General features: G+C 40.4%; 1 protein-coding gene across 2 annotated transcripts in view; it reads left to right on the forward strand.

Annotated features, from left to right (window-relative positions):
• The first annotated feature begins 1,174 nt into the window (after positions 1 to 1,174).
• Positions 1,175 to 15,372, forward strand: part of LOC110486324 (interleukin-21 receptor) — a 30,622-nt gene continuing 16,424 nt past the window's right edge. The window contains exons 1-4 of one of the 2 annotated variants that reach the window (XM_021557836.2): positions 1,175 to 1,644; positions 14,316 to 14,431; positions 14,668 to 14,776; positions 14,986 to 15,173. In XM_021557836.2, the coding sequence (XP_021413511.1) occupies positions 14,374 to 14,431; positions 14,668 to 14,776; positions 14,986 to 15,173 (355 nt within the window). In that variant the 5' untranslated portion in view covers positions 1,175 to 1,644; positions 14,316 to 14,373. Of the gene's footprint in view, positions 1,645 to 13,722; positions 13,990 to 14,315; positions 14,432 to 14,667; positions 14,777 to 14,985; positions 15,174 to 15,372 lie in introns of those variants that run through there. The other variant, XM_021557835.2, reaches the window with a different exon arrangement.

Here is a 15,372-nt window from a genome sequence, read left to right on the forward strand (position 1 = left end):
GATGTGCTGTTTTTGAATATTGATTAGCGAATGTGAAGGATACACAGACATGACAAAATATATGTGTAGTTTTGTACTGATGCAATGTTTAGATTGATTGTTTACAATGTGTGATCTTTTGGCTAAGTGAGCTTCAAAAACGTTTTATTCCATTGTGGGTTTGAATAGTGTGAAAAGACAACAACATATTTGGTCACAACATAGGGTACAAATTCAACGCTAGCTCTATATAGCGCAGTAGCCTATATTGGGTGTGCAATTTTCAATTACAGCATTATTTACAGCATAATCTGAAGTTATTATACTAATTATTCTGTTGTCAATAAATGCACAAGTTAATATTATCTTCTGATTATAATTATTATGGTTCATCTTTTAAATAAATGCTATCTATTAGCTTCCTAAATGTGAGTAGGTATATCTAGCTGTCCGATAACAACTTCTGGCGGAGAAGGAGGTAGCTGCATCCCAATATGGAGACCGGAGTATAGGCGAGTGGGTGTGTCAAAAGGAAAGTAGTGGGCGTGTGAAAAGGAGTGGGTGTGTCAAAAGCGCTCTGTTTTAATTGAGCTGTGTTTTTTTTTCTTCCGTTTCTTACCACGCAACTACCATACATTGAGATACAGTACCGCGAGAGTTTGGACTTCTGTTTTGAAGCCAGAGGATGAGTCTGAGTTGTATTTCACTGATTTCTACAACAAATAATAGTTTTACAACAAATAATGGCACATTGTCAGTATTGATGATGGGTGTACAGTTGCTTCTTGTGTTGTATGTGTGTGCTTACTGTGACTGTGGCCATGATATTGGCTACTATGTAGCTATTTCCCATGTATCAAGATGACATCTACATGGTTATCAATATTAGTTATTTATTGTGTAGGCTGCTATCCTACTTGAAATTAAATCATGTGTGAGAAGAAAAAAAATCCACGTTGCTCCCGCCAGGGACACGACCATGATAACCAGTAGGAAGCTCTTCAAGTCAGCAGGTAACAAAAGCCAGAGCACTGGTCGCCGGCATACTATCGATTCGTAGTGCAGCCCAATCAGCCATGCAAAACAGTCTTAAGTGGCAAAAAATCTGTCCAATTAACTGATTGGACCATATCGAGCTGCAGATTGAGCTGATAATTGGTCTGATGGAATGGCTGGTCCTGCACTTTGCAAAAACCCAGAGTGCATTGAGTGAAGGTTGTAAAAAGATCTTGGTTCTTTTATAAACATAGCAATGAATACAAAGAGGACTCATTCCTCTTTCAAAGGCAAGGGTAGTGTGAATACAAAGAGAACTGAGTTATTTTGCTTTAAAGAGGACTGAGATTGGTTATTTTAAAGCGGATCATATGTGAAAACACCCTCACAGATTGCGGAACGATTTTTGGGTCGTGTGCTCACAGGCGACTTCTGCTACCAGAATACAAAGATCGCATTGAAAAGACGGGTCTAGACGCACAAAAGTCACTTTGGTCTGATTGTGTTCAGATCTGGCTGACCACTTCTGGAGGTGGTCAGGGATGCATTGTGTGTTGATTTCTCCTCAGTATGGACACAATCAGACTACCGAAAGCGCATACAGTGGACGGTGTCCGAACTCTATGATGAACCGAACTCTATGATCAGAATACTAAAGCTGCATGAATTGTAAGTCCAGACACCACATTTGACAGGGGGTGATTATTTGTGGCCTAATTTAGATATGTTCTGCTTATAATTTCTGACATTCTGGTATGCTATTTGTTAGCCACATTGTCTATAATGAGATTATATATTGCCCTAGAAGGCTAAATAAACCCTTGCTTCACCAGAAATGTAATAAATTATAGAATACATTTTTATTTTAACCTTTAACTATGCAAGTCAGTAAACACAATCTTATTTCCAATGACAGTCTAGGAACAGTGGGTTAACGGCCTTGTTCAGGGGCAGAATGACAGTTTTACCTTGTCAGCTCGGGGATTCCATCTAGCAACCTTTCGGTTACTGGCCCAAAGCTCTAACCACTAGGCGACCTGCTGATGAACGCTTCGATCTCACTGACATCGGTAAAGTTCTGTCATCTCTGATTATTTTGCGGAGCAAAGACATGTGGGGTCAGGGGAGAAAATGCAATAACAATTTAAATATTTTCTGTGCAAAATGTCCAAATGACATAATTTGGACCAGTTGTATGGAAACCGAAAGCTGTGAAAAGGAACCAACATGTTTCGAGAAATATTTCAGTTCGGCTTGGATGCATATTTTCTGTAGCCTCGTTGAAATACTATAAGCTTTTATAATGCTGATAAAGATACCACCTCTACAGATGGTCCCTAATTGTGCATTGCATTCTCTAAAGATGCTTAAAGAAATATCTAATATTCTCAACTCCTGTTCCAAAGTCAATGTACATTTGGTGTATAATGTACTATGGGAAATGCTTAACTCTGCAGGAGTTAATACTATGTGAGAGGTTACAGACCTACAGTCAGTGTCCAGATTCCAGTTCCCATTTAACCCATCTGAACAGTAAGCTACAGTTCCCTTGGGGTGCCATAGGCCTATTTGAAACATTTTCTGTCCCTCTATTCTATTTATTGTAAACTCTCCATTTTGCAGCTTTTCTCTTATTGAATTAAACTCAGGCATTGTACTTTTTGCCTGGGCGGATCAACATTAACTTTTTATGCACGTTCCCAAAAGCGTTTCGCGAGTGGAGTGTAGGCTATTTCGTGCATGTAGGCCTAAAGTTAGGCCCTAACGCAAAGGCACCAACCTCGTTCATTGGAGGGCCGAGTGTCTGCAGGTTTTCGCTTCTCCCATGTACTTGATTGATTAAATAAGGTCACTAATTAGTAAGGAACTCGCACCTGGTTGTCTATAGGGCTTAATTGAAAGGAAAATCTAATCTGCAATGCTTTAGGCTTACACACTAATGCCAGAGATCCAAACAATTATAAAAGAAAAACCTCAATGCACAGGAATTCTACATTCATGGATGTTTTTTTATGTATTGTTTCAACAAGCCCTTCATCCACACAATATTTCATGACTCTAAATCTGCCCGCCCTACGGGTTATGAGTCAACCACGCATCACTCGTGTACAAGAACACTAGCCAATGCTCGAGAACTGTGCACCCCTTTTCACTGCAGGCTCTGTCATTTTATTGTTTTGTTTTATGAGATTGAAAATGTATACCGGTTTGATTGAGAAAGGCCTGTGCATATTATGTGATGGTATGATAGTCTGCTTCAAAGTTTATTTGAGCTTTCAGCTATTAAAATGATTTGTTTTAACCAGTTAATTGTTCATTTTCAGCCCTGCTTGTTGAAGTTAGGGTGTTGCCTGGTACAGAGTACCAGCAAAATAAATAGCAGTACGCCATACCGGTAAAGCTTGAGCGCATCACAATCATTTAATCAAAGATGGCATGAAAACTGTAGGCTATTGCACCACAATGTATCATTACCGCCTGTCAGTCGCAATAGAAATGAGCGAATGGATTTAAACGTGTGCTATAGGTATTATGCGGTGTGGTTCGAAGTTAACACTGACATTTTGCCAAGGCAGAGATGACTGTCCCAAGGCACGCGTGGGCAACAAGACTCATCAATTAATTTGGGCCACAAAAGTAGACCTATTATGACAATCACTGAGTTGTCATACACTTTTTGCTGTTTGTAACATACGTTTCTTTCCATTCTTCAAATGACGGGTGCACAATGAACTGTTTGGATGCAGGTTGCCTACTTCTTTAAGTAATTTGTTTGACAAATCAGATAACATCATGACTGGTTGTGTTCATGCCACATTAAACGTCAGTACATGTTTGCTAAGCATAGTGGATATGACCCCTTCATAAATTTAAATTTTGTAAATAATCAATGAAAAAGACAAATCTAAAAAGATAAGTGGTTACCCAAACCTTTCTGACTTTCTGGAATAGTTCCAAAACACTCCTCTAAACGGAACATATTTAAATATAACCCTAGCAAACATCTGAATTGAGATGTTAACTCGTGGTATTTTCCATTAGGGGGAGAACTGCTCTGATGTAGTAGGCCTACATAATCTCAATTTCTATTGAGCATCTGCCCCAGCCTGGTCTCATAGACTAGACGTAACATAGTACATTTAAATCTGCAATACCCAAATTAGTATGTTATTTTACATTTGGTATGGTTACATAAGACATGTTACTTAACAAAAAAACGAATGAGCATGGATGGATGGGCATGTAGTGCGAGTTCAAATGTCATCATGGACAGCTTTAGTATTTTAGCTAATGGACAACTTTAACAACTTACTACTTTTTACCTACTTTTCAACTACTTAGCATGTTAGCTAACCCTTCCTCTAACCCTAAGCTTAACCCTTTTAGCTAACCCTTCCCCTAACTTCCCCTTAAGTTTTCCATGTGCACAAAAAGCTTATTTCTTAAAAATGTTGTGAACAAATTTGTTTACATCCCTGTTAGTGAGCATTTCTCCTTTACCAAGATAATCCATCCACCTGACAGGTGTGGCATATCAAGAAGCTGATTAAACAGTATGATCAATACACAGGTGCACCTGTGACAAAAGGCCACTCTAAAATGTGCAGTTTTGTCACACAACACAAACCGGCTCCACAAACCGGCCTCACAACCGCAGACCACATATACAGTGCCTTGCGAAAGTATTCGGCCCCCTTGAACTTTGCGACCTTTTGCCACATTTCAGGCTTCAAACATAAAGATAAAACTGTATTTTTTTGTGAAGAATCAACAACAAGTGGGACACAATCATGAAGTGGAATGACATTTATTGGATATTTCAAACTTTTTTAACAAAGCAAAAACTGAAAAATTGGGCGTGCAAAATTATTCAGCCCCCTTAAGTTAATACTTTGTAGCGCCACCTTTGCTGCGATTACAGCTGCAAGTCGCTTGGGGTATGTCTCTATCAGTTTTGCACATCGAGAGACTGCATTTTTTTCCCATTCCTCCTTGCAAAACAGCTCGAGCTCAGTGAGGTTGGATGGAGAGCATTTGTGAACAGAAGTTTTCAGTTCTTTCCACAGATTCTCGATTGGATTCAGGTCTGGACTTTGACTTGGCCATTCTAATACCTGGATATGTTTATTTTTGAACCATTCCATTGTAGATTTTGCTTTATGTTTTGGATCATTGTCTTGTTGGAAGACAAATCTCCGTCCCAGTCTCAGGTCTTTTGCAGACTCCATCAGGTTTTCTTCCAGAATGGTCCTGTATTGGCTCCATCCATCTTCCCATCAATTTTAACCATCTTCCCTGTCCCTGCTGAAGAGCAGCAGGCCCAAACCATGATGCTGCCACCACCATGTTTGACAGTGGGGATGGTGTGTTCAGCTGTGTTGCTTTTACGCCAAACATAACGTTTTGCATTGTTGCCAAAAAGTTCAATTTTGGTTTCATCTGACCAGAGCACCTTCTTCCACATGTTTGGTGTGTCTCCCAGGTGGTGTGTGGCAAACTTTAACCGACACTTTTTATGGATATCTTTAAGAAATGGCTTTCTTCTTGCCACTCTTCCATAAAGGCCAGATTTGTGCAATATACGACTGATTGTTGTCCTATGGACAGAGTCTCCCACCTCAGCTGTAGATCTCTGCAGTTCATCCAGAGTGATCATGGGCCTCTTGGCTGCATCTCTGATCAGTCTTCTCCTTGTATGAGCTGAAAGTTTAGAGGGATGGCCAGGTCTTGGTAGATTTGCAGTGGTCTGATACTCCTTCCATTTCAATATTATCGCTTGCACAGTGCTCCTTGGGATGTTTAAAGCTTGGGAAATCTTTTTGTATCCAAATCCGGCTTTAAACTTCTTCACAACAGTATCTCGGACCTGCCTGGTGTGTTCTTTGTTCTTCATGATGCTCTCTGCGCTTTTGACGGACCTCTGAGACTATCACAGTGCAGGTGCATTTATACGGAGACTTGATTACACACAGGTGGATTGTATTTATCATCATTAATCATTTAGGTCAACATTGGATCATTCAGAGATCCTCACTGAACTTCTGGAGAGAGTTTGCTGCACTGAAAGTAAAGGGGCTGAATAATTTTGCACGCCCAATTTTTCAGTTTTTGCTTTGTTAAAAAAGTTTGAAATATCCAATAAATGTCGTTCCACTTCATGATTGTGTCCCACTTGTTGTTGATTCTTCACAAAAAATACAGTTTTATATCTTTATGTTTGAAGCCTGAAATGTGGCAAAAGGTCGCAAAGTTCAAGGGGGCCGAATACTTTCGCAAGGCACTGTAACTACACCAGCCCAGGACCTCCACACGCAGCTTCATCTGAGACCAGCCACCCGGACAGCTGATGAAACTGAGGAGTATGTCTGTTTGCAATAAAGCCCATGGTGGTTCCCCTGCCAAATCATGTGAAATCCATAGGTTAGGGCCTAATGAATTCGTTTCAATTGACGGCTTTCCTTATATGAATTGTAATGCAGGAAAATAGTTTAAATTGTTGCATTTATATATTTTGTTCAGTATAAATGGAGAGTGCAGAATATAATGAATTGCTCTGAGACCAGGTTGGTTGCCCAGGGGGTGCCACAAGGTACATCAGTGGTGGTTGGTGCCGTTTAAGATTAGGGAGGATGATTTATTTATTAGTATGGCCTTACTTCTATTACAGCATATTGGATGACTGTCATTCATATTAGCATGGCCTTACTTCTATTACAGCATATTGGATGACTGTCATTCATATTCCATTCACCAGCTCAATGTAACATCCATAGATTTAGGCTATAACGTGAACAACTAGCAACCCAAAGGTTGTGAGTTCGAATCTCATCACTGACAACTTTGGCATTTTAGCTGATTAGCAACTTTTTTAACTACTTACTACTTTTTATCTATTTTGCAACTACTTAGCATGTTAGCTAACCCTAACCTTAACTTTTCCCCTAACCCTTTTAGCTTACACTTCCCCTAACCCTTTAACCTAACTCCTAAACTTAAACCTAACCTTAACCCTAAATCCTAACCCCTAGTCTAGCTAACATTAGCACCTAGCTAAAACTCATAACATATCATACGTTTTGCAAATTTGAGACATATAGTTCATTGAGCAAATTCGTAACATATTGTATGTTTATCAAATTCGTAACATATAATACCAATTGTCATTCATAACATATATGAAATTGGTGATGGACATTCACAAATGAATACATACCATACTAAATGGAGTGTGTCACCAGGTTGGTTGCCTCAAGGTACATCAGTGGCGGTCGGTGCCGTTTTAAGATTATGAAGGACAATTTATGTATTTATGAGCATGGCCTTATTTCTATTACAGCATATTGGATGACTGTCATTCATATCAGACGGGCTCATACATAAAACATTCTCCAGCCGATAGTCTACATCTTTTTTTTTAAGTAGTGGGACTGCCACTCATTTTGCATTTATTGAGCTTTATTAAAGAGATACAGTAGTAGCCTACTGTTTTGAAAAGACGGGAAAGATGGGAGGAGGTAGATGTTCTGAAATGACATTTTAGCTTGTGATAGCCATATCTCGCATTTCCGAGCATCTTTGCAGGAACACGTCATTTCTCAGTACTGCAGCCACAGTGCGAGCCAAACAACGATTTACACACACATAGACACACACACACACACACACACACACACACACGATGCCATTTCTAACTCGGTACAAAAAGTGGATTTAATGTCTTTCTGAATATGTCCTTGTTATCTGAGTTCCACCTGCAACTGGACAAAATACGTTTATAAGATATACTTATCCCTTCCGAAATGAGAATGAAGAAAGTATCGCCAAGCAAAAGGTCAAGTAAAGTTTCACCATCATTGTAAAGCTGTAATTATTTTGTTGCTTTGACAAAGTAATTTCTGAAGATTATTTATTTAGTGATTCATTTACGTGTGTCCCTCATTTTAAGGTCAACCCTATTATGTGAACTGAACTCTCGTTTTAATATTGTGAAACTATTCCTTTTAAATTTTTTTTTTTTTCAAAAGAAACATTGAACATCTAATAGTCAAATCATAGAGTTAAACCAGGTGAGCTGTCTCTACTCTTTTTGGCAATTTTCTGGTGTTTTGTGGTGTAAAAGTGAGTGGGTGGGGCATAACACGTCAACGCTGTAACCCGTAGATAGACAGGCTAGCCATGAACCGCTCATTAAAAAAAAAAGAATCAATGTGAAGCTTGCATTCAATTGCCACTTCCTGTTTCACTCAACAAGCTTCCATTCCCCCTGTCACAAGTGGATTTATGGCTGATTTAAGAAGAAATCATCAACGGTGTTACTTTATATAGCACTTAATGAGCAATTACTATAGTATTTTTGTTTTTTTATTTTACCTCTTGAGATGGGACAACATGTTTATGAAGTTGAACATGTTAGAACTTTATGAAGTTGAGAATAAAACTTTGTTTGACCAAGTTACACTTCTCAAAAGGCACCGAATTAGTGGAATGACCCCTTAATTCATAATCTGACTTTCCAAACGTTGGTCTGCAGACCTTCTTCCTCTGTCAAAATAAAAGTTGCCCACAAGTTAGCGCTTGCTTGCGCACATATGGCACGTGTGCAGGACTTTTTGACATAAGGTGAAGCAGAGAGGAAGTGATATGTCAGGCACCTGCAGCAGACCCATGGTTGGAAAGGCCCAGTGCAGTCAAAAGGTTTTATAAATATTTCCACACTATGAGGTTGGAATTATACCACATAAAATTATTTCACAAATAATTGTGCTGGATCCCAATGGTCACATATCCATGGCTTGGACAGGAAAAGGAGAGGAGTGTGGGTATGAAGTTAAGTTCAGGGAGAATGCGAGGGCCTGGTCGATAAAGTTCCCCGCGGCACCGGAATCCACTAGAGCTGTAGAGTCGACACTCGAGGGACAGCCACCCAGTGAAGTGGAAATCAAAGGGTTTGGCGGGAAAAGATGATAATGGAATAGTCACGCTTACTCTAGGAGACAGGTCACGGGGCTGCCCCTCTTCTCTTGTGGACCCTGGGTTGTGACGCACCGGACACCACTGAAGCTGGTGCCCCTCCTGGCCACAATAGGGACAGAGTTCCAGCTGTCTCCGGCGACGCCACTCTGCCACGGAGAGGTGTGTGGCCCCTACCTCCATGGGTTCAGGCTCTGCCTCAAGACAGCCAAAGGAGGGAGGTGAGTGGCGAGGTTGACACCGGCGCTCCCAAAGAAGATTATCCAGACCGATGGCCATCCTTGTAAAGCTATGTATGTTGTCATCCTGACATACCAACTCCATCTGGACCCCTTGTGGAATAGAGTGTGGAGCCCTAGCTCATTCCATCCGCTGGAAGCTGCGACAGTCTGTAAGGTGATGGTGTACTACGAAGTGGTCTGAACACCCTGCTGGAGTTGTAAAAGTCACTCACCTCCCCTTCTGCCCTCTGGAGAACGACCGCCCTGAAGAGAGCCATGAACCTCTCATAGGAAACCAGCTCCTCCTCTCCTCTCTCCCAGACGGCCGTAGCCCACTCCAACGCCCATCCGGTCAGCAGGGAAATGACCGTGGCAACCATATGTATTATTTTATTGCAGTTTATTGCAACGTACCCGCCGCCTACTCGTCTTCTTTCTTTGGATTACCTGCCATTTTGGGGCCTAACTATCCACTGCCTTCTTCTCACCTGGAATAACACTGTGAAATTACAAAATTACAAACTTTGTTATACAAATGCGCTGTATACGCCTTCCACTATCTGTTTCTCTCGTGTAAGAAGAAGCCATTATTTTTCCTCTCTTGTTTCTGAGTAACTTGGTCACGCGGCCATAGACAAAGAGCCTCCGAGAGTGACCACAGTTTCCAGTCCATGCTCTTTTCGTATCTTTATCAGGCACAGCTGTGTGAAGATATGAAGAGAACAGAGGCTAGCTTGAGCAGCAGCGACAAGTCTATCAGCAGAAAGGTGTAACAAAACTGGCATTATCACTTGTTTGTTCAATATGTTCCCATCATGATCTCACACACACTGTCAAACGCTCCCTAAAACACTTCTGCGAGCAGGCCTTTCTAATCGACCTGGCCCGGGTATCCTGGAAGGATATTGACCTCATCCTGTCAGTTGAGGATGCCTGGTCATTCTTTAAAAGTAACTTCCTCACCATTTTAGATAAGCATGCTCCGTTCAAAAAATGCAGAACTAAGAACAGATATAGCCCTTGGTTCACTCCAGACCTGACTGCCCTCGACCTGCACAAAAACATCCTGTGGCGGACTGCAATAGCATCGAATAGTCCCCGCGATATGCAACTGTTCAGGGAAGTCAGGAACCAATACACGCAGTCAGTCAGGAAAGCCAAGGCCAGCTTCTTCAGGCAAAAATTTGCATCCTGTAGCTCTAACTCCAAAAAGTTCTGGGACACTGTAAAGTCCATGGAAAACAAGAGCACCTCCTCCCAGCTGCCCACTGCACTGAGGCTAGGTAACACGGTCACCACCGATAAATCCATGATTATCGAAAACTTCAACAAGCATTTCTCAACGGCTGGCCATGCCTTCCTCCTGGCTACTCCAATCTCAGCCAACAGCCCCCCAACAACTTCCGGCCCTTCCTTGGACACTGTGCTATCTAACCTCCAAACGAGCTTCAACGCCATTCAACACTCCTTCCGTGGCCTCCAACTGCTCTTAAACGCTAGTAAAACCAAATGCATGCTTTTCAACCGTTCGCTGCCTGCACCCGCACGCCCGCCTAGCATCACCACCCTGGATGGTTCCGACCTAGAATATGTGGACATCTAGAAGTACCTAGGGGTCTGGCTAGACTGTAAACTCTCCTTCCAGACTCATATCAAACATCTCCAATCTAAAATCAAATCTAGAGTCGGCTTTCTATTCCGCAACAAAGCCTCCTTCACTCACGCCGCCAAACTTACCCTAGTAAAACTGACTATCCTACCGATCCTCGACTTCGGCGACGTCATCTACAAAATAGCTTCCAATACTCTACTCGGTAAACTGGATGCAGTTTATCACAGTGCCATCCGTTTTGTTACTAAAGCACCTTATACCACCCACCCCTGCGACCTGTATGCTCTAGTCGGCTGGCCCTCGCTACATATTCGTTCCCAGTCCCACTGGCTCCAGGTCATCTACAAGTCCATGCTAGGTAAAGCTCCGCCTTATCTCAGTTCACTGGTCACGATGGCAACACCCACCCGTAGCACGCGCTCCAGCAGGTGTATCTCACTGATCATCCCTAAAGCCAACACCTCATTTGGCCGCCTTTCGTTCCAGTTCTCTGCTGCCTATGACTGGAACGAATTGCAAAAATCGCTGGAGTTGGAGACTTTTATCTCCCTCACCAACTTCAAACATCTGCTATCTGAGCAGCTAACCGATCGCTGCAGCTGTACATAGTCTATCGGTAAATAGCCCACCCAATTTACCTACCTCATCCCCATACTGTTTATTTACTTTTCTGCTCTTTTGCACACCAGTATCTCTACCTGTACATGACCATCTGATCATTTATCACTCCAGTGTTAATCTACAAAATTGTAATTATTCGCCTACCTCCTCATGCCTTTTGCACACAATGTATATAGACTCTCTTTTTTTTCTCTACTGTGTTATTGACTTGTTAATTGTTTACTCCATGTGTAACTCTGTGTTGTCTGTTCACACTGCTATGCTTTATCTTGGCCAGGTAGCAGTTGTAAATGAGAACTTCTCAAGTAGCCTACCTGGTTAAATAAAGGTGAAATAAAAAATAAATAAAAAAATAAACCTGCTAAACTGCCACGTACACAGAGGTTGTATTTTCCTATAAAGGCTGAGACCCAACTCTTGTTTGTTGGGCTCTTAACGCTGCAATGTTGAGTGGATTGTTAACCAGCTCCAGATTTACAAATCTTATAAAAAAAGTTGTTGTTTTGAAGAATCTGCAGTCTCTCTTCCTTTTGATTAAAATTTCCATGACACCTTCCATGGTGACATCACCATGTGGTAAATGATATACCAATACAAAAGAGAGCTTCAAACCTACTACTACTTTCTCAGACCACCCCCAGACAGTCCTAGCAAAATTCTTGCTTGAGAAATTGCCCTTTGCTAAGAAGCTATTTTTGTTACTATTTGACCATTTTGATAGAAAACAATCACTGTTAGGTACTTAATTGTTACCCAGAAAGGATTTGATATTGAGATAAAAACAGCATTGGACCTATAATATGTTCCTTTGGATATTCGGTCTCAAATTCTGCCCAATATAATAACCAAAAATCTCAAATTTGGACTCATCAGACTAAAGGATAGATTTCCACCGGTCTAATGTTCATTGTTTGTGTTTCTTGGCCCAAGCAAGTCTCTTCTCCATATTGGTGTACTTTAGTAGTGGCTTATTTGCAGCAATTTGACCATGAAGACCTGATTCACGCAGTCTCCTCTGAACAGTTGCTGTTGAGATGTGTCTGTTACTTGAACTCTGTGACGCATTTTTGGGGGTTGCAATTTCTGAGGCTGGTAACTCTAATGAACTTATCCTCTGCAGCAGAGGTAACTCTGGGTCTTCCTTTCCTGTGGCGGTCCTCATGAGAGCCAGTTTCATCATAGAGCTTGATGGTTTTTACAACGGCACTTAAAGACACTTTAAAAGTTCTTGAAATGTTCCATATTGAATGACCTCCATGTCTTTGAAGTAATGATGGACTGTTGTTTCTTTTTGCTTATTTGAACTGTTCTTCCCATAATATGGACTTGGTCATTTACCAAATAGGGCTATCTTCTGTATACCACCCCTACCTTGTCACAACACAACTGATTGGCTCAAAAGCATTAAGAAGGAAAGAAATTCTACACACAAATGAACTTTTAACAAGGCACACCTGTTAATTGAAATGCATTCTAGTTGGTTGAGAGAATGCCAAGAGTGTGTAAATCTGTCATCAAGTCAAAGGGTGGCAACTTTAAAGAATCTCAAATATATTTGGATTTGTTTAACACTTTTATTGGTTACTACATGATTCCATGTGTTATTTCATAGTTTTGATGTCTTCACTATTATTGTACAATTTAGAAAATATAAAAAATAAAGAAAAACCCTTGAATGAGTAGGTCTGTCCAAACTTTTGACTGGTACTGTAAATATGGACTGTTTAGTGCCAAAAAATAAGCAGTTAAATACATGTACAATTTAATTACAAATGTTTCTTGATCCGTCTTATATCAGATATACTGTTGGACAGACACTTCAGAACAAACATCCTTTAGATTTTTTGGGGGGGCAGTATCTGTCGTTCCATGTAGTGAATCTGTTATAATAATTTTTTGTTTTTATTGAATCTTTATTGAATCTTGAATCTGTTTTTCCATGTATCGGCTAATAGTAGTAAGGCCAAAAATAACGTTTCATCACATTTTTTTTATATTTTATTTTATACTTCATGGGTTGTTAAAATTCTAAATGACATAGCAAAAATATCCTTGTTATGTCCTTCTTTAAACAATTCCATATAGCTTAGTAGACATTTGACGAACTGACTTGTTGGAAAGGTGGCATCCTATGATTGTGCCACGTTCAAAGTCACTGAGCTCTTCAGTACGGGCCATTCTACTGCCAATATTTGTACATGGAGATTGCATGGCTGTGTGCTCGATTTTATACACCTGTCAGCAATGGGTGTGGCTGAAACAACCAAATCCACTCATTTGAAGGGGTGTCCACATACTTTTGCATATATAGTGTATGTCTCAAACGTTGTTCTCACAGATGGATTATGTTGCGAAACAGAAGCAGGGTTTGGAAGGGACCTCCTGCTATGCTCACAGGGTAGCCACAAAACAACCACATCCTCAGTGACACTGCAGCAGATGACGACTTCCAATATGTCAGATATGTCATTGTGTACTGAACTTGATCACACAGTCTGTGACACAAATTAATGAATTCATTTGGCTTTAGAACTACTCTAACAATGATGCCATGTGGCATGGTTAGCCGAATCTATCAGAACCAATAAGGTAAGAATACTATCTGAATAGTATTTTTCTGAATAACATGAATAACATTGAAGTACAATATCTTTATTCTATTGTTAGCGTTGTCTACCATTGTTAAGATTTCTTTGTGTGAGGTTTGGTGTTATTGTAAACGCATTTGTAGCTTACATTTCCAGACTTTCCAACCTTTTGCTTGACATGAAAGTGATAGTTTAATTCAAGACTTTCTCCTTCTTCTCGACTTCAATACAATACTATATATTTGTTTCCTACACTTCCAGTAATGGTTATTTCACTTCAAATAATGAACTCCAACACAAGGACATATGTGATTGATTGTTTTTCAGGCTTTCAGGTGCCATTGATGATCTCAGTTATTGAGCAGAACAGTCCATTGTTGCCCTCATGGCTGTGAAACAACCGCTAATCAGCTCACTGGTGTTGTTTTACCTGATTCAATATGGTAAGTTGAACTTTTTCTCATCTATTATTTGTGCTATATATTGTATTGATTTTCAAGTGATGTGTTTTCTCAAACACATATCTAGATAGTTATCTCCTATGAGTAGTAATTGGTTGGATTAGCAGGAAATGTTTTTATCACATCAGGGTACCAGCTGAGCCTTATATAGACTATGAGTCTGGGTACCATGGCACTGGCATCACACTGACCACATCATCCTTTTTTCCTGCATTCAGTTGCATGTTTCTGCAATGTCACCTGCACCACAGACTACAACACATCCCTGAACTGTTCCTGCTCAGGCACAGTGCCCTCGTCTCCCATTCTCCTTGAGGCAGAGTGCAGGTACACACTGTTCTCTTTCACTGCTGTGTGTCTGGCCTTGCACCGATAGATTTAAGAGATCACATTTATACATATTTATGTACTGTAACATTTAAACATATAATTTTAAGAAAAACATCTGAATGTTACATAACTAAAACCAAATATGAAAAGGTTTTTCTTCACACAAGCTGTATTTGAATAGTATAATCACTCTTCTCTCTTTTCAGAGATTATGAAGAACAAGTGAATGATAGCTGTGAAATAACACCCTCACAAAGCTGGTGTATAATACAACCAGAAGATTTTTTCATGTTAACATTCGCTGACACTAATTGCACTGCAAGAGTAAAGCACACAGGAAAAGAAGACAAAAGGAAAACAGATGACTCAACTGACTGGAAATTGCATAAATTAGGTAAGTGGAGTAGACCTATGTCATAGGATGGTTTGTACTTTCCCCTGAACATTGTCTCTGATTCAGTGACAAGATATGGCATGAATAAGAAGTGTTTATTATTAGCAGTAAGGTCATCTTATTAGCCACTTATCAGCCAATTACTGGATTGAGTATGGTGTCCTATTCTGCTGTGACACATTTTTATCAGCAGTTTTGA

The sequence above is a fragment of the Oncorhynchus mykiss genome, chromosome 13, assembly GCF_013265735.2.
Source record: "Oncorhynchus mykiss isolate Arlee chromosome 13, USDA_OmykA_1.1, whole genome shotgun sequence".
Taxonomy (NCBI): domain Eukaryota; kingdom Metazoa; phylum Chordata; class Actinopteri; order Salmoniformes; family Salmonidae; genus Oncorhynchus; species Oncorhynchus mykiss.